The sequence below is a fragment of the Watersipora subatra genome, chromosome 11, assembly GCF_963576615.1.
Source record: "Watersipora subatra chromosome 11, tzWatSuba1.1, whole genome shotgun sequence".
Lineage (NCBI taxonomy): Eukaryota > Metazoa > Bryozoa > Gymnolaemata > Cheilostomatida > Watersiporidae > Watersipora > Watersipora subatra.
Window position 1 is genome coordinate 42202667 of NC_088718.1, and position 20152 is coordinate 42222818.

Consider the following 20152-nt stretch of genomic DNA (forward strand, 5'->3'; position numbering starts at 1 on the left):
CAACTGCGATACAAATTATACACTATATCGATACACCAGTCAGCGGTGGCTATATATGAGCAATTGGGACTAACATAAGTACCAAAAGACGTACACGCTTACAATGGCATGAGAACTACATGGATTAGCCTAGTTGCATTGTACTACTCTTGTCTAACTATAATACATCTACATGTAAGTATGATCCAAATTGCTTTTTCAAAGACACCGGGGATGTTGTTAGCCGCTCAATATCCATGCACAAATAGCCTAATTAGCCAGCAAAACCTTCTCCTTTAATAACCAGCAAGCAGAACATATCCTGAAGCTGTCGCTTTGCACGTAAAAAAATGTATAGTTTGCATAGTCAATGGTTGTGCGACGCGTTGTTCTATGACGGTAGGGAAGAGAATGGTGTATCCGTGATTGCCCGAAAGAGTGAATTCAAATATATTTGTTTTATTTCATGTGTGTTCTTTCACTTGAGATTCGCTGCCTAATGGTGATCAAAGGATTTAACACAAATAAATGTTTGCATTTTCGCTTTACGACGTGCAACACGATGTTTTTTCGACCCCCCATACGACATTGTTTTCGCCATCGATATCGACAAAAATTTCTCTCGAAGTTAAAATTTGGCAGTTGGTCTGCTGAAAAGGTAGCAATGAGGAAGATTCTGATAAGCTATTCACCGAAATCCCTCTCACAACGCCTGAAACGGATAACAAAACAGACGGGATAAAATTTTAGACAAAGTTGAAGTTTAGTGAAATACGTACTAAAACTTAGCTTTAAATATGTGTTTAGTAAGTTAAATTCATTTAAGCTAAATTCAATTTTCATGTTATGCGTTTGTCTCAAAGGTACGAATTGCGCATAGTACATTGTAATGTGACACTTTATTGCGGATCATAACCACCAAATACACTAAAGTTACTGTAGGCAACTGTAGTTAGTAGTTACTAAGGTTAACATATTGTTTGTTACTAATTTTTAATATGTACAGTACATATTCAAAAAATTTGATGTCTACTATGGGTTTCTACACCCTTCTATACGACATTTTCGCCTTACGACGCCAACACTGGAACGAATTAAAACCATATAGCAAAGGTCCGCTGTCTTTGTAACATATTTATGAAAGCCACTATTATAAATCGAATTAGTTTATGAAACATCTTGAATTAATTTTATTAGTTGAATATGTTAAAATAATATCTTTCCATAATTTAATTCATGTGATAAACTTGAAGTATTTTTGTAAATTGTTGCTTTTATCGTGAACGTGTAGCATTTTTTCTTTGAGCAAAATACCAGATACTTATATGAACACTTGCTATCACACATCATCTACGATCCATGTTACAAGACAAATATACTGATGATATTTCATTAACGGTACTAGAAATTATAGCAAGGATGTCATGGCCTTCACACAACCGAGGCCAAACCTCATTGGTCAATCTATTTGTCAGGAGCGCATCATTTAATAGCATCATTGTGTGGAGCTATATTTATTAATATACAATATTTAAACAGCGTGTCGGCGATGCATTTTATTGGTGAGGGCGGCCAGGTCTTTGCACAGACAGCGGGGTATTAGGCTCCCCTCTGAAAATGGGAAAGGCGTTAACCGTTTTTTGCTTACAACCCTTCTCAGTTCATTTTTTTTACAAATAACAAATTGAATCTTTTGATTGTGCGCATATTTTAACTAAAACAGCTAAATATAATAAGAAGTAACCAAAAAGGTCAAATCAAATCTCAAAAAATTTAATGTCATTTTAGCTAATACTTGTATTACAGACCGCAGTAGTCCATTCGCTGCCATCAATCCCACAATTGAATCAATCGTTTACGAGGATACAAAGTTTCAATCTAATGATCGAGTGAGTACGTCACAAATATAGAGAAACCTGTCCCTTCCCTTGCCATCGCATAAAATTGCGTGTTTGGCAACCGAAACCCAAAATTTAGGAATCACAGAGATCTTAACCAAAATAAGAAAAATTTGTAAGAAGCAGCAAAATTTGTCGAAACCAGACTAAAATAATTTAGACATTTTAATTTGCTCCAAAATTAGAAACTGACTGTGTCGAAATCGAACAAGAATAATTTAGCTATTTTCTGTCTTATGGTCGTACGATTTCATTTGTAGCATTTCGAATCCATCACCAAGTCAAAAGGCTGTAAAAATATTGTAATCGGTAATAAGTTGACGAATAGGAACTCCGGTTGTGCTGCGACAAACCAACGTGGGCATGAGTAAAGGCCACTGGTAGAATTATTTATACGAGTCATTAAAAAGATCCAGTTTTATAGGCAACTATAGATAAGCAGAAGCAAATTACACAGCATACCTGAGTCGACAGGAAGCAGAGAGTTGTTGTCACATGACACATCGATAGTCACATGACTTTTCCTTATCTTGATGTCTCCATTTGTGTGAGGTTTCTCCATCACAAACCAGGTTCAGCTGATGTAGGAAGGTGGGATGCTAAAAATATGATGGCAGATGAGAGAATTCTTGAAGGAAATTGGGGGAAATGGAAATTTACATGCATATGAATTTCACAAATTTAGGAATTTTCATCTGGTATTCATGTAGCGTTCTTGGCTAAAATTGAAAAAATGGAGTTGGTACGATTGGCCAAGCAACAATTGGTATATTATCGGATGGTCCAATTTCCGTTGGTGTAATAGACAGATTAGTTCAAGGACATTTTGCCTAAATCCGATTCGTCCATTATATCATTTGGTCCCTTGAAAACTCACATTATAGACTTGTATTTAGTACAGATGGGTTAAAATAGCAGAGAGTTTATTGAATTAAATGTTTATATAGATAATTTTTTTGTACAGAAAAATCTGCAAAGCACTTTTTTGGCCTTCGTGTAATTTGGAATGTGTATCTATACTACCAACTTTACTTCCAAGCCTCTTATTGGCATGGCTCCACAGTACAGTAACAATAAGATAACAATATAAAATTTCAGTTTAGTCTTTCACATACAAATGTTCTGTTGCACTTACCTTTTATGACAGCTGTATACAATGCCTCATAATTACTTACAATATTTCCCAAAAGATTATTGAAGTCTTTGGACTGCCGAATAATTTAAATGTACTGCAATATATTCTTATGGAAATATTCGTTTTTTAGGTTAAGAAACAGACTTCGAAAGAGCTAAGGTTTGATTGTATTACAAATGAGCCATTCAGCACACAATCAGAAATAGATTTACTATAACTCGGCCAGGTGGGTCTTGATGGACTTTGTGGCTGATATTGCTTGGGTCATTCTTAATTTGGCAGTGATAGGGTATTGCTAAGGCTATTTGTAGCCAGCATTGATACTGTTTAGATACCTGTAGCTGTTAGCTCTGACCTGATGCCTTGATAAACATCTGGTAGCCTGTGATTTTAGCCCTTATTATTAACACAATACACTTCAGTAACTGTTGTTTTCCATGCTTTTAGTATGGCAAAATAGGTCAAATGGAAGGCAGCACATTCCATATACAAAAGCGATTATGCACGCATGATAAAACAAACAAACTACCCCACAAACATTTTCACACGTATCTATACGGTTTACAGGCCTGCCAAATAAAAATCATCACTACCTGGCCAAGGTAAAATGCATGTCAGAAAAATACTAATAATAACCAAGTGAATATGGTGCAATCATAAAACAGGGAATGCTGATATGCAGTTCCCATTATCCAGACCAGGCACGGTTTAAATATGCTCCTCACTCAATAAAAGTCCATCATTTTTCTGTAACGGAATGATATTCTGAAACCTACACTTCACATGTCTATCAAACTTGTCACAACATTTGACATTCAACAGATGATCTGAAGTCTCTAGCTGATTGGCTGGTGAATCAGAGCCCGATCGCTAACTGGCTGCATGCTGGCCCCAGCCTAAAGTCTTGCCCAGATGAATGTTACTGAGCCAAAAGCAATCACTATGTTAGCAGTGTATAAAGATTGACTGGTAACAAAATTTACATAACAGTTATTTGGTACTAAAAGGTTTACCATGTCTTACTCTGCTGTGTTGTAGGTTCAAAATATGTGGAAATGGGATTACAAGCTCTTAAAAGCTCAAAAACGAACAGTTAATCACAGCCATCATGGTTGCGATTAACTGTTCAGAGTTTTTGGACTGGCGAATGAATGAAGTCGAAACACGGATTTCTTCTATATACATGTAGCTTTATTGGCAATGATGCTTACAAACTTATTGAACACAAATTTAAATAAGTTTAAGAGGTGAAATGGAAACCCGACCACAAACTCTGTAAGAGCTGTTGTAGCTAATGATGAAAGGAATGTAATAGCGAAAGAAAGCATGAGCAGGTAATGACCCGACTACTGGAATATTGCCAGCATGCCTGCAATAGCTAAGATCATTGACAAGAAATTCATTGAAATATGATTTAGGCAAGCTGATAATATTCATTGCTAGGTTTTACATTGTCGAGGAGATTCAAAAGTCACCTGTTGATATGAATAACTAAGAAGTGAAACTCAAGCACATGAGCAACAAGCAGCAAAATTGGTGTCACCGTCAATGTACACAACCATTCTCCACAAACTCAAATTAAACAAAAATTAAAAGAGTTTACTCTTCACACTATAAACCCTTCTTAAGGTAGATTTTACGGAGTTTTTTAACTGCACAAGTGGTATTATAGTTGCTTCAATCGACTTCAATCAAAGTTGAAAGAAAACAAACCAAAGGTGAATATCAAATTACAGCTAGCACCATTTATTTGAGTTGTTTTCAAAGAACGGCTGTGGATGAAGTTTATATAAAAGGTTTCATTCCGTTTTGTTTTTGTAATATGGCATTAATGTTGAAAGGCTGCATAGAATGCTAAACTTTTCATTGGATACCCAGTGCGAAGTCAGTACCTTTAAGGCTGTCTATCCCTAAAATTACCATTCACCTAAACTTTTCTGACTTACTAGTAAGAAACCATGACGATGTTTACCAGTGATTTTATTTGGAAACTGGATGCAAAAAATGCAGTACAAAACTACAAAGCCTGACGATTTATGAAACCTTATTACAAACTGTCTGGTCTATTGACTTCTTAAATCTACCCTACTTAAATGGCATTTTAGTCTTTCTTCAGCAATTATAAAATAATTGCAAGTGATCTTAATGTATCTAAAATGAGCCAGTAGTTTGAAAAGGTGACTCAAAGTTATTGCATTAGCAAGGTATGTTATGTCAAAGCTAACCACAATCCTAAAAATGATTGTAATGGAGAATATCAGATTTCAAATAATTTATTGAGTACAGCTGTGGCTTTTTTGCAAACCACCTGACACAATTTGAAAAGCTACTATTTAATGGTGAAGAAGAATAACTAGCAAGCCTGTAGAATTACACTAGCAAGTTATACTGCAATTACACTTACTAAAATAACTAGCAAAGCCTTCTCAGCAACTACTGTTTCATCATCACAAGTATTTTACCAACATTTTTTTAAATTGACAAAAACTATTTTTATGGTCAAAATTAAAAAATGCTACTTGCTGAAATTGTACGTAAGCCTCGAGCATATATATATGTGTGTGATGTAATCTATCTTTTAAACAATCTTTTCCGTTTCATAAATAACATTCACCGTTATTCCAATAAAATTACAATACAAACCAGTGCTATTTCTGATGCAATATGTCGGTTGCTGAGCGATCTAATGTGATAGCCGGTGTAATACTTGCCGCTTTGGTTATTAATTACATGATCACAATCAACGCAAAACACATACCTCCTAGTCATGCGCTATTTATATATACCGAAAATGCATCCTTAATTTCCCGCGAGTTGTGCAAAAGTATTATAGCATCGAGTTGGTAACCCATCCAGATCCATATCGATGTATCGTAGAGACGGTAGTTAAAATTAGCGAGCGGTCAGGTCTGTGACCTTTACGAACAACCAATTAAAGGTTCGCGGGAGTTAGTAAAAATTACACTTCTTCATTAAATTCATATTTCTTGGTAAATTAACTAATTTTTAAAAGGCGGGGCGGTTCAGTCTATGATTGATAAAACTGTGTAATACCAACAAAGTTAGCAAAGACCAGAATCTGTGAATGTTTAGACAACACATAGATGTACCTCAACATACCTCGTCTCACGCGTTATAGCTTAGAATCTTCAGACTACGAACGTTCAGAGCAGGAAACACAATAATCTGCATCGTCATCAGTTTATGCGTTGGAGGAGTTTCTCCGTATCATCAAAACAACTGGTATTTCAGGAAATACAATTTCTTTGATAATGGCAGCTACCTCACGACTGCCTACAAAACAGCAAACTTTAGCTGACGCATATGCTATACCTGCAAATTTTTTAGAAATTGACGTTTGCGATGCTCAAACACACGGTATAGCGAATAAAAGATACACAGATTATGAAGTCAGATTAAAGGTTTGTAGACTCCGGACACAAAATTTCAAGCATTATCAGTCGTTTTATGCTATGTTAATATGACTAGGTCAACTAATAAATGAGTTTTACGTGTAGTAACTAAAAGTTATATCGGCTCAGTGTCACAATTCAATCGTCAATTGGAATCATGCATATTGGAAATATGACTAGGGAGATAAATCAGGCTGAATTTATATTTAGTGCAATTTCACAGCATTAGGGCTGTCCTAAAACATGCATTGTTACTGAATGTGAATTTTTGTTTGGTATGTAAAATATTTATTTATTTGCTTATGTACCAAAATTGTGTGTGAAGTGCTTTCATTGTACAACAGTTATAATATAGCATGTGTTTAGCTGTAGGCGCTTGTACAAAATTATAAAGTTAAACGAAAGCTACAGTAGTAACTATAAATTCAGCTAACAGGTAAAAACTTACTATTGGTATTATAGTTAATATTTTTGCCCAATGCATGTCTTATTGTTTTCAACTAAATGGCTTTAGTTTTTGACTAATAACCTAAATTTCTGACCAACACTACACGTTTCGAAATATTGCCCTTTGGCAATTGTGTATTTCAGTTGATAGTATTTTGGTAAAAATTCTTTTGTAATTGTAAATCACTTTTGTACTGATTTGAGTCAGTTTTGATTTGACTTGAACAAATGCCAAAGTGATTGAGGATTTTATTGGAAAACAAAGTGATTGTGAATTTTATTGGAAAACAAAGTGATTTAAAATTAGGATTTACTAAAATTCTCAAACTATTAACGGATATTTTTATGCAATCTTTTGTCTCAAAATTAATCGGTTACAAGACAGAATTATATATCGTTCCCCGGTGCTTAACACTTGTGAAATTATCATTGAAATCACTTGTGAAATGATATTCTCAAGTTGCAGACATATTGCTTAGCGAAATCAATCACAAACTGGCATCCTAACGTAATTTAGGAGTCAGATGGCACGGTGTCAACAAATTTAAAGAGTATTTTGTAGAAGTGAATTAATAATGCATCAAAGGCAAGGTTCTCTATTTTCATCAATGGTTTCAAAACCTGTTTCTAAAACGTAATAGCAACAGACAAGTGATAAAATGAGTTTTTTTTGGCAATAATTTGGTTTGTTTTTAATATTTTATGTTGCGCTTGTTTTAGCATCATAATACACACTCATCAAGTGAAATACATGTATATCAAGCACATAAATGCATACAATGCAAGAAAATAAACACTCCTATGGCCCATCTACTTAAAGGCTGGCTTGAAACAAAGTTCACATTACAGTTATTTGGTATCAAATGGTTCACCATGTCTTACTCTGCTTGGTTGTAGGTGCAAAATATGTGAAAATGCGATTACTAGCTCTTAAAGATGTGGTTGCATCAAATTTGAGTTGATTTTAAAAGAAAGTATTTTTCTTTGTCTATTAGTTGGTTTGTTGTGTTAGGCGATCTCATTGTCAAGATATTTGAAGACTAAAATAAAAAAATTTTATTGCGTTAAAAAGCTCAGGCCAAAAAAACATGCCCAGACTTGCCCAAAATGATGTAGGCTTAACGCGTGATACAACCTATCTCTATCTCTCATATTCACATCAGTTAATGCGATAAAAGTCTAGTCCTACGCGGCTTTATTGACTTATATTTTATTTTGTATTTGCTCATGTTGGCTAGAATAAAATTTTAAATCCAGCTACAGATACATTATTATGAGTGTTTCAAACGCCTCAAATGAGGGAAATTAAAAACTTGTCATATTAACTTCCTCTAAGTGCTGTGTAAACATTTGAGTACCGACTACCAATTCTATCAGTCTACGGTAATCAAGTCGTCGAGTTAGCTTTTTCATCACGGCCTTTGTATCAGCTAAGTTCTCAGTTGCTACGCGCACACCGGAAACTAGCTATTAAATAAAATCAGCACGCCGCTATTTTTGGAAATAATATGTTCGAACATATGGCGAAATTAAATGCATCCCAAAAAGTCATGTATAGTCTACGTTATTTAGTCATTATTAGTATTAATTTGTAGAAAATTTTACTGGTCCTATTCGATTAGTTAATTCAAGTACAAAACAAATGGTTTTGTGAGTTGACCGAAATAGTGAACACAAAACAACATCAAGTTCGTTGAAGTCAATTAACCAACCGATTCTGGCTAAGGGTTAATGAAACCATTCTTGCACCTGGTTGGCGGTTTGTGGACTCAAGCTGTTTTTACTTAGTAGGGTGGAGCATAAAGTTTTTGAACTAAATCTGTGGTCCGTTCGAATTGAGTCGAGCTGTTCAAAAGTACCTGTTTATACAACTTTAATTACACTTCATAAATCCTTCTATCAGAGAAGATTTTAACACAGATAATAACAGGGATATGATGTATTCAATATGTTCTGCAAATCATGTTTTGCATTGTCTTCAACAATATTATTTCATTGTATAATTTTGCAAGCCAAAAAATTTTCATTGCAGCACAAAGTTTTTATTAAAAAATATCCATCCAAGTCGTGGCCATTCACATAGTTTCAGTTCATATAATAGGCCTAATTAATCTACTGCAGCAAACTCAAACAAAACATATTATGGTTTGTGCAGCACACATTCGTGTCTCTCTTTGTCATTTATGGCAGTTTCCAGACCGGCACGACTGCTCCCTTAGTGAACGTGTCAATATAATCATCCTGCAACATTAATAAAACTGTAATAAATGTCATTTATATATTTATATATATGTGTCGTTTCAATGCTTATCTACAGAAAGCTTTCAGTTTGAGAGTTAGATAGATTGCGAGTGTAATTTTCAAAACGAATAAATGTTTAACAAAAGCATAAATACGCCAAGCCAACGATTCGAAGCTTTGTTTATGAGAGTTGAAGATGAGCATTGATCAATCGATTTTCCTCACTTTTTACACACTGAACATAAATTTTAATCATAAATCTAGTTTAATAGCTAAAAATGCTAAAGAAATTGCTATAGCTAGGTGAAATGATAAAAAGTTGTGAAGCGATTGAAAAGTTATGCAATGATGATTCGTGATTGCAAAAGTTATAATTTTACTTAGTAGTAGATGTATAATTCATGACTACGAAAATTATTGCCATTAGCTTAGAATATATGTATAGGATATCCAAAGTTGAAGATAAATTTACTTCCATTCTCCTATCTTCCTCTGCATTATAACGCTGCTGACGCCTGTCAGATCTAACTATAACCTGTCTGCATGTTTGATCATTAATGTAAAATAAATATGTCGATGCATGTCGCTACTAGAATCTACTAATAGTCAATGCGCGTAACTAACTAGTAATAGAGTGATCTCCTTAACAACGAGAACTTTTGACATCGCAGGCAACTCGTTTTACAGGCGACAACATTTAGTATGACCTATATAAAAGTTTCGTCCTGATGATTTGCTTAAGAAGAGATCTTATATTTATCGCTCGTGGGCTCTTTTCACATTTATTTCTTGTTACGTCACGAATGAAGCACCCGCTGGAATCTGAGCTTTTTAAAATATGGCCTCATTCAAACGCATATATCTCCGGACAGGGTTAGTCTACAAAGACAAAAATTACTTCAAATTGTAGCTGATGTTTTAGCCTTTTATTGGTCTTGTTTTCATTAAATCCACCTTTTTGACGCAACCACATTTTTAACAGATGATTTTCAAGGCATCAAACCAATGCTACTCTATCTTGATGTCTATATTGAAAACCTAAAAAATTGGAATTCGTGGTCATAAATGAATTATTCATGTCGATGTAAAATAACTAAATGCCATCTCACACTATCGCTACTATAAAAGACCAAAAAGCAGCCTAATAGAAATTTAGAAGGATGCTCTCGAATTTGAAATATGATGAACGAACCCCTGCCTTATACGCATATAGGAAGTAGCCTATTGCACACTTAGCAATTAAAATGTCGAGTTGTTAGTATATTAACATCCTATCTATAGCTGTCCTAGGTATAAATCTAAGCAAGAAGTTATTGTACAGTGTATAAATGATTAAAATTCACATTTCGCACCTCCTTTAAGCAGTGATAAATGAAACAAAGGATGAGTAGCTTGATGAGGTGGTGCAAAATAACCTGGCAATAAGGTGACTAGTATTAGTCTGACAACAACTGTAAACTCATCAACGATTATTATGTTTTTCATTCATTATTTATTATCATTTAGTATGTTATTGCCCTTACAAAATTAATAAATTACCCTTTAAAACGTATATCATGGATCAATCGTTTCTTATTTTCATTAACAAATGACTACATAGATTATGTATTGAACAATATGACGCAATTTTATTATTATAGTTTGTCTCTTCTCTTTCTAATTAATTATTAATAGGAGAAAAATGTTTCCTATGAGGGGTCACAAGACCTACATAAGGATCACATGTTTATCTCAATGACAAACAAAATTTCAAGTCATTTTTAGAGCCTAGTAGATAATATAAAGTTGTATAATGACACAATTTAATATTTCATGTAATTGTTATTATAATCATAGCACATTAATTCTTTTATTAATGTATGCTCTGTTTATGACTTCTCAAATGTCCGTTTGGTGTATTTCAACAAATCTGTACGCTTTAAATGTGAATTATGTTGCAGATATGTTACATTATGATCATTTATGAGTCTGTTATGATCATTTAACATCGAATTTATGTTGCAGTCACATTCGGCTCCTTAAACTAATTTGAACTGCTAGGTTCATCAGATTTACTCAGAATAGATAACTTTTGTGTTGTAGACAAATTTGCCAATTTTCAAGGTAAAAGAATCATCAGTCAGAAGACGTTACAGCGATTTTGAATGGCTTAAAAAAGAACTAGACAGAGACAGTAAGGTGAGAGTGAGGAGCTTATTTCTTACAAAACTGCAATTGAAAGCTCACCTCAAAAAGCTAATGAAAAACCAACTGCATATTTACACTAGGATTTTAGAGGTTGGGTTTTATAAACTATAGGCACTTTCGGAGGGGTGCAAGTGAGAATGTTAAAAACCTAAACATCGGCGAATGAGATTTCGCGGTAAGCGTTTGTTCAGATTTACACACATCCGTAAACATAGAGTTATTCTCTCTGCCTGTCGCTTTGAGCCGTATGTGGCTTACCGTTAATTATTCTACCAACGGCCTGGGAATGAAACCAGTATGTAGCATTCACTGTGTGTTTGTTATATTATAAACATTCAGTTATCATAACTACAACCATTAAATCGGTGATAAAGATCTCAGGCTATTGCATATTTAAACCATAACTGCCACGAACAACTTTTATGGTATTTACTAGGTAAATCAGACACGCTGATTCCGATTTTGTAATCAAAATATAGATTAGGCCACTAACTTTCATAGTAATGAAGGATTTTTTATAGCGTTTTAATATCAGTCTCGAAAACAACACGATCGGCATAACAAGCTCCGCCCATAAATACGTGACGTAACCTAGCTTTTTAGGAACAGAAGTTACGTAGGTATGTTTAGACCGATTTAGAATAATAGAGGTGGGTGTTTTAAAATCCATTAATATCTAAATTCAGTCTTAAAAATAATATCAGTCTTTTTAGAAAGGTAGATAAGCTATTTAGCATTGCATTTTTAAAAAGCGCGATAACAACGCTAGTTCGTGATAAAACCGCGCTTTTTGAGCTCATTTTTTCTCGGCGTCCAGCCCATTTAAACGTCATGTAACAAGCTGCGAGCAATTTTAAATAGTTTATATCCCTTTCATAAAAAACTGAAATTATTTTACAGGCTGGATTTAGATAATAATGGGTTTTAAGACACCCATCTCTATTATTCTAAATCGGACTAAACATTCCGAACTTCCGTTTCTGAAAAAGCTAGGTTTCGTCACATATTTATGGGCGGAGCTTGTAATGCCGATTGTGTTGTTTTCGAAACGGACATTGAAACGCTTTAAAAAAGCCTAAATGACTTTGAAGGTTAGTGGACTAATCTTTATTTTGAGTACAAAATCGGAATCAGCGTGTCTTATTTACCTAGTTAGTACGATAAAAGTTGTTCGTGACAGTTATGGTTTAACGTCGCATCATTATGCATACCTTTATGCACTGTCAATAGATGCTCCCAACTCGGTTGTTGTGTACCACCGTGTCTATCAATGGATGTAAAAACTACGGTATTTATTCTACAATTGTGAGGACTAAGCAATTGGAATTCAGCTGCCTCACTTGTAAGGAATCTGAAAGGCCAAGTTGCTGCTGAGTTGGCATGTGTCCAACGAACTGTTTACACCGAACTGACTATTTTGGGAACTCATTCTATAAATTATTTACTTTCAGAACATCATCATGTATGGTCACCCGTGTTGAGTAATTTCTAGTGAATAAACTGTTTGACTAAAGAATTTTGAAGGCTTATAATGAATAAAAATGAACTCGCTATTATTAAAGCTGTCCACTGGTTGGTTGTCATGAGCATTTTTGTTGTTCCAGTTAATCGTCTTCATGTTCTTAGCTATTCTCAAAGATCTCAGACATATTTTAACGTTTTAGTATTAGAAGTAGTTTTTCCTCCAAAGTTGCTTTAGAAATTCGATTGTGAATCTGTAATAATTATCGGGCTATGATTCACATGATGTGTTTGTCTCTGCAGGATGTTTCATAGAATTAATAGTATCATCTTTGTAACTTCGGCAACATGTCGGCTGGCCGAAGTAATAGCTCCATCATTATTAGGATAGTACTTCTATAATAAACTGACCCTTCGCAAACAAACCAGATGTTTCCGTTTGTTGTTTTTCCTAATATTCAATAGAGTTGTTGAGGCAATCACAGTGTTCAACAACCTTTCTTAATTATTTACTTAGTGGCTCTAAAAATCTGTTTAGATTTCATTCATAGTTTGAGAAAGTGTCTATTATAGTGTCTTTATTTACAAACAGTGTAGAGGTGTGTTCTAACTGACCAAAACCATTGTAAAATGGATTTATTACCCATTTTGATACAATTACAGTGATGATCAAAATAGTTGGGACACCTATTGAATTGAAACTAGTACTTCATGTTTATATTGAAATAACCTGGCTGTTAGAGCAGCTAGATGACTAAAACTATATATTTTCTAATTCTTCACACTGTCAGGAGTATTACGAAACTAATTATATTAATATTATATTATTATTATATATTATATTATTATTATATTATTAAATTATATTAATATTATAATTAGCTGGTTTTTATTATGAGTGTTTTTACTGGGCAGCATCTTCGACTACAATATCTAGCAAGATTTCGATTATGGTCAATCTATGACGCAGTGTCTGCTAGATAACATTAGTTACATACAACTATTATCTAACAAGCCTTTAGTTTTAAACACAAGGTTTTATAACAGTAATATGTTTACTAGTTACTTCGGTTGACCATTTAACATTGTAATAACTGTGGTAGAAGGAGCAAACACTTATTCCACCCTTTGGCAGCATTTAAGCTGTTGTGCAGTGATTTCCTTCAGTCATATTCCCTTAATTCCGTAAAACTAGTTAGCGGATGACATATTTGAAAAGCTAATTCATTGCAGTTTATCATGTCGATAAACTGTCGATCATGTCGCAGTTGTCGATATTTGCCATGCCTTTTTGGAGATGAGAGTTTTTTAGTCACTAGTAGGCCTACCCTAGCAGTTCAGTGTGTTGCCGAAAGTTGTCAGTACCCAACAATGTATATAGCATAATTATCTCCACAATTAAAAGCCAGGTGCGGTTTGACTTGTGCAGGTGTAGGGCCAGCAAACTCAGTCATGAGTTCGAATCCCATACGATGTGATCTTTTTCCCAATGTTATCCAGATGGACACAGGGCCCTTATTATAGTCAAAATTGTTAAAAGCTATACTGTATGAAACTGTCCCCATTTTATATTTTAGTTTTTGGCTTACTATAATCGCTCAGATGTCAAAGCTATCAATATACATGTTATTATGTTCAAAAAACCTAATCGATTTAAGAACACACTGCCGTTGTTAAGACAATTATTTTGTTTGGTTTTTTATGTCTTTTCTGTTTCTGCTACACAGATAGTTGTTCCATCGTTGCCTGGGAAGGCTTTCAAAAAGCAGCTGCCATCGTTTATGCGTTCAGACGATGGAATATTTGAAGACGATTTTATCGAGGACCGACGGAAAGGTCTGGAACAGTTTATAAACAAGTAAGAACTGTATGTGTTGTCTATATAAATGGTCATGACTGTATTTCTATGCTTCGAAGATTTGCTTTAAACCAGTAGTAATTCTTTTGCAGAAATAGTTGCACATGGGTTTGTTTTCACGCAGTCTGGTAATATCGTCTGAAACTGTGTGTTGTATGTACATGGTTGTTGACCTACTCCAGTTATTCCATTCGTTTGGCCAATTATTATTATTAACCCTTACATTACGGAAATGGCTTTGTAAATCATTCATTTTGACCTTAAACCTTTATAACGGTTCACCTTAGTAGTACCTGTGCAAAGACATTGATCACCTATCACAGAGTTAACACTTAAAACTTTGCCACAATAAATTTAGGATTTTGGATTATCATTTTGCCAAAAGCAAACGCGCCAGATAGTTTTCTTTTTACTCAGAATTTACCACATAAACTCAGGGTGTCCAAATTTTTATTCCAGTTTAGGATGGATGAAAAAGAAATTGTAAATAGTGACGTAAATGTATTCCATTCTAGCCTGTCTTGACAAACTGTTGTTTTTGCGGAGTTGTCCCCTGTCGAGCAGGCGAGCAACAACAGCTTGTCACAAGATGTACTGCACCTGATGCATCAGCTGCACTTATAGGGAGTTGTTCTCTTACGTCTATGCGGCTTATTTGCGATGTTATGTCGGTCGCTCCATTGGTAATCATAACGGGTTTCACGCAAAAATCTATGTAGATAAAAAATAAGATCACACAGTTAACCAAAGACCAGTCTCTGCGGTAAACTTTAGTAGAACGTAAGAATAAAATAAATTGAAAATAAAATCAATAAGAACAAATAAAACTGACTGATACAAAAATAGAAATAAAACTGACTGAGCGCACAAATAACGACATGTTTAGTCGCTGTTGTTGCCTACGCTCTCAAATTCTACTAAAGTTTACTGCAAAGACCGGTCGCTAGTTAAACGTTCTTATCTTAATTTTTCTACATAACTTTTTGCTCGAAATCCGTTATGATTACCAATGGAGCGACTGACATAACATCGCAACCAAGCCGCATAGACAGAAGAGAACAACTCCCTTTCAGTGCAGCTGATGCATCAGCTGCAGTACGTCTTGTGACAAGCTGTTGTTGCTCGCCCGCTCGACGGGGGACAACTCCGCAAAAACAACAGTTTGTCAAGACAGGCTAATTCCATTCCTGCTAGTGATATTCTTCAAAATTCATCGTAGATTCATGTTTTTTCTATGCATTCCTAATGGTGTTAGCAGCAATGCATATTCTATTGTTGAACACGTTGTCAAGGTTAGCTTTAGACCTTTAGACCTTGCAGCATGGTATGCAGATCTCTTCCTGGATTATTCTGGTTACTGTTACTTTGCAGAGTCGCTGGACATCCTCTTGCCCAGAATGAAAAGTGTCTCCATATATTCCTACAAGAAGCAGAAATCGACAAGGACTACTCTCCTGGTAAAGTGAGAACAACGTGAGCTTGTTGGTAAAGACAACACTTTGGGAAGCAAAGCCGAGAAGGCTTACTTTCACGTAGTTATCTTCTCTCAAAGCAAGGATTCTTCCACACGCTATCGTTATCATTTCATTATTATAGATTGGATATAGAGAGAAATTAGCGCATTCACAGTTCGTAAACTTTATATACATTTGTACATTATTTCAAGTGCAAAATCATTAATCACTCTCATTGCTGAACAATGGAATGGGTCATTTTGGATGTTTAGTTTGTGCAAGACCTCAAAAGTAAATATATTTTCATGTTCGTAGCTGGGGCTTCTTCATATTGCAATTAATTTTATTTGTCATTTGCTATAGCAATACAAATTGTCTGCTGAAGGGAACGCATTTCAGAGTGCACTTCCTCATTGCCAGTGTGCAGGATTCACTTAATGAAATTGGTATCGGTATGAAATTACAGAAGGCTAAAAATACTGAAGTATGTCAAGGCTAGAGCAGAGTTTATTATTTGCGCTATCAGATGCGTTTCAAAGTTGCCAGGCCGATAAACCTCTATGATTAACATTAGCCTCCCTTTACATGATGAGCCTGTTAGATTATGCTCATTCATTTGTTATGGTTAGTGAAGCCATTTTTGTAAACATGAAATGCAGAATGTGTGAATCAAAAAACTTTTGGTTCGGTCATCCTTAGGTCAGTCCTAAAGGTCATTCTCGGGTCGTTCCTAAAGGTCATTCTCAGGTCAGCCCTAAATGTCACTTTTATTGCCAAGAGTCATTCCAGCTATGCCAACAAACTCACTATATGCGCATCAAGTTAATTAATGCATCTAATGTTGTGAGGGCAATCCTTCAACGAGCTAGTATGTCTGCTTTAAACGCTGCAAGTAGAAGTTGTATGTGTTTTAAGAGCATTGTTGGGAATACATTAGCTCTGTGAGCATGGCCGGACATGTCTAAGCCCAGTGGCAAGGAAACCTCGGAGACTCGAGGCTTACCTAGTCGCAGGAAACAATTTAAGGTTGGGAACCATTCTTGTCATTACCAATGGCCTTATTTAGCAATTGAACTCCAAGCTCTTGTTCACAGGTCAGGACTTTGATTTGACAATTCACAATGCTTTTTGAGTGTTTTGCATTGTATTTTGTGTTCAACATGACATATAACAGTCAGTTAATTTTCAGACCATTTATCTAACAAATATATCATCTTTGAGGTGTAAAATGTTAATTCATTAGCGTCTCTAGACCAGTGCATGCAGTTGATAGATTTCTATGTTAATAGTACAGAAACTTGAATATTCAAAACCATCTATCCGGATGGGGGCTACCGAATACTCCAACGATAGTGAAAGGGCGCGCCTGATGATAGAGCTTATGAACAACCAAACTCCCTATGCTGGTCTTCAGTAAATGACCATATAGATGTAGACCAGAAGTTGTAGCACATCTCATTCCTTAGCAATATATGCATATGCTTGTTTCTCATACATGTATTATTAATTTTCCCTCTATGATTGGTAGATCATCGGATAAATTTCAACTAATTGGCAACAAAAAGTGACGTATTCACTTTTCATCAATATGTGGTACAAATGCGTTAAAATATGTACGTGTGACTATGAAATAGCAAATCATGATCCTTCCACTTCCGCAACCTAAGCTTTGAAGCCACAGTATGCAAGAACATCAGATGTTCATACATGTATGTAATGTGATATGATAACATATTCGCTCATCTCCAATATCATAAAGGAAACCTTAAACACCGACCGTAGAGTTGGATATCCTTAGACATTAGCTTCTCCGCCATGTTTCCTAGATCATAAATTTTATTAGTTGGACACTACATCCTAAATGCAGGGCATGTAGCATGACTATTAGCACAGTACATAACATTCAGGATATTTAACAGTTAGTGTTGACAAAAGCAATTTAGAGATGGGTAGATCCTATTGGAGTTGTTGTTTATTGTACACATTAATCACTTCGTCGTGAAGATAACTCCAGGCTAACTTGAATATAGACACTACATGGAATCTTTCTAAAAGCTAAGCAAGTTACCAGATTGAGCATTCAATATTATTAATTGATTTCGAGTCATATTCCAAGCTTGTTATTTTCCAAAAAGCCATGTGTTAGCCTGTTTACAGTAGCCATCAGAAATCTAGTTTAAACGATTTTGGGATATCTTTAGAACCAAATTAATGGTGCATCGGTATGTATGTACTGCGTTAATAAAATTGGCAAAAGCAATTTAGAGCTGGGTAGATTAGATTGTACACATTAGCCACCTCATTGTGAAGATAACTCCAGGCCAACGTAAATGCTAGCGTTACAAGGAATCTTTTGCACTATGTGGAATATGGCAAATACGATTTACTATCACCAAACTATATTGTTTATTTCTGATCAATAATTGTTGCCTTAGCGTATAACCAGCAGGAAAATTCGTATAAACTAACGAATAGCAGTCTTGAACGATTCAACAGTTGTATGACAAAATACAACAAATGAAGCATATATTTAGCTAACACGTGTGTTGGAAGGCTTACCCTTACCAAGGGCCGCTAAATCATGAAGGATATACTGCATTAGACTAACTCTATCGAGTGTAAAATTTTCTAGTAGGCCTAAGCTTTTTCAGAGTCTTTCATATGTCTGCTCTGTCATAGTTTTGCTCTAAACTACCAAATTTGAACTTCTTTGCTCAAAGATGTACAGTAACGTGACATTATATCACAAAACACTCTAAAAGATTATAACATCTTGCCAGAAGTAGAGGTTACATACCAATAAAACATAAATCTTAAAGGGTTCATTTGAATGTACTTTTCAAGTCACAATACAAGCCTATCTTCAGAAGCTTTCCAAAAGCCAAGCAACATAAAAGATTGAACATTCAATATTATTTATCGATGTTGACTTGAAAAGGGATTCTTAGAAATAGAGACTGGATAATAGCTATTTACTGCCAACCTTCACTACATGACAGAATATTTGCAAGTTATCTTCAAATTTTATTTTAAACTGTTTCCGTACAAAATTTATGGAGCACACATTTAGCTTCAAGATGATAGAAAGGCTTAGGCTCCCAAAAAACAATAAATTCGGAGCATCAGCATAAAGCACCGCTCAAACAAGATTAGCTTTGGCCAAAATGTCCTGATACAACTCTCTTGAAGAACTTACACATATATTGTCAATCATGCTTTGACCTTTAACTGGATTCATTTTAGGGTCAATTGGAATGCGTCCTAAAAAGTTGATCTTAGAATGATTTGCCAAAGCCTCTCCGCCACCACTTGAAAATATATTGGTACACTCGCTGCAGGTCGGGCACACGAATCCTGACATATTCTCAATGAGGCCGAGTATATTTACGCCTGTTTTTCTACAGAAAGCAATTTCCCGACGTACGTCACCAATGGCAACGCCTTGAGGAGTAGTCACTAGTATTGCACCATCAGGATTCCATGGTTGGATGTTTTCAACAACGGATATATGCTCATCACTAGTTCCTGGTGGCGTGTCGATTATCAAGTAATCTATATCTTGCCAGTAAACATCAGTCAAAAACTGCTTGATCATTGAATTCTTTTTCGGACCCCGCCATACCACAGGATCTGAACTGTTAGCAAGAAGAAATGCAATCGACATTACGCCAAGTCGTTGCTCCTTGTCAGTGTAAACTGGCACCCATCCATTTTCGCACTGGTGGATTTCTTGATTTTCCAGGTTTAATAGCACCGGAATGCTTGGGCCACAGAGGTCTATATCCAAAATTCCAACTCGCTTTCCTGCTTCTTTTAAGGCATAAGCTAATTGAACAGTCACAGTACTTTTCCCTACACCTCCTTTGCCAGATAGAACCAAAATAATATGCTTTACTTTCGCCAAATTTGCGGATTCCATTACAGGAAATTATCTAATAACATAAAAACGTTTTTAAGCAATTACTCGGTGTGTTTGACTCGCTACACTTGGTGTAGTATCTATACAAAGATCGACTTTATTAGAAGTGTGGCAGTTTACTCCGATGAACTCAAAACCTCGGGGTTTTGAGTTCAACGGA

General features: G+C 35.2%; 3 protein-coding genes across 4 annotated transcripts in view; 1 reads left to right on the forward strand and 2 right to left on the reverse strand.

Annotated features, from left to right (window-relative positions):
• Positions 1–5880, reverse strand: part of LOC137408165 (monocarboxylate transporter 10-like) — a 47571-nt gene extending 41691 nt beyond the window's left edge. The window contains exons 1-2 of one of the 2 annotated variants that reach the window (XM_068094564.1): positions 5771–5880; positions 2340–2476 (exon numbers count right to left, since the gene is read on the reverse strand). In XM_068094564.1, coding sequence (XP_067950665.1) covers positions 2340–2439 — 100 coding nt within the window. In that variant the 5' untranslated portion in view covers positions 2440–2476; positions 5771–5880. Of the gene's footprint in view, positions 1–2339; positions 2477–5655 lie in introns of both variants that reach the window. The other variant, XM_068094563.1, reaches the window with a different exon arrangement.
• A 315-nt stretch (positions 5881–6195) lies between these two features.
• On the forward strand, positions 6196–16466 carry LOC137408244 (sorting nexin-12-like). The gene is made up of 4 exons (XM_068094672.1): positions 6196–6434; positions 11196–11291; positions 14489–14619; positions 15991–16466. The coding sequence occupies exons 1-4, from the start codon at positions 6285–6287 to the stop codon at positions 16094–16096; spliced, it is 483 nt and encodes a 160-aa protein (XP_067950773.1). The 5' UTR covers positions 6196–6284; the 3' UTR covers positions 16097–16466.
• Positions 16467–19084: 2618 nt separating this feature from the next.
• On the reverse strand, positions 19085–20137 carry LOC137408864 (cytosolic Fe-S cluster assembly factor NUBP2 homolog). The gene has a single exon (XM_068095451.1). It carries the CDS (start codon positions 19990–19992, stop codon positions 19213–19215), a length of 780 nt encoding a protein of 259 aa, XP_067951552.1. The 5' UTR covers positions 19993–20137; the 3' UTR covers positions 19085–19212.
• Between the last annotated feature and the right edge of the window lie 15 nt (positions 20138–20152).

What these genes read in the sequence shown, in the direction of transcription:
- LOC137408244 (XM_068094672.1), top strand. Translation starts at nt 6,285, where the DNA reads ATGGCAGCTACCTCACGACTGCCTACAAAACAGCAAACTTTAGCTGAC. An exon ending in ATTATGAAGTCAGATTAAAG is followed by an intron (nt 6,435 to 11,195) that starts GTTTGTAGACTC and finishes TTTGTGTTGTAG; the next exon opens with ACAAATTTGCCAATTTTCAA. An exon ending in CTGGAACAGTTTATAAACAA is followed by an intron (nt 14,620 to 15,990) that starts GTAAGAACTGTA and finishes GTTACTTTGCAG; the next exon opens with AGTCGCTGGACATCCTCTTG.
- LOC137408864 (XM_068095451.1), bottom strand. Translation starts at nt 19,992, where the DNA reads ATGGAATCCGCAAATTTGGCGAAAGTAAAGCATATTATTTTGGTTCTA.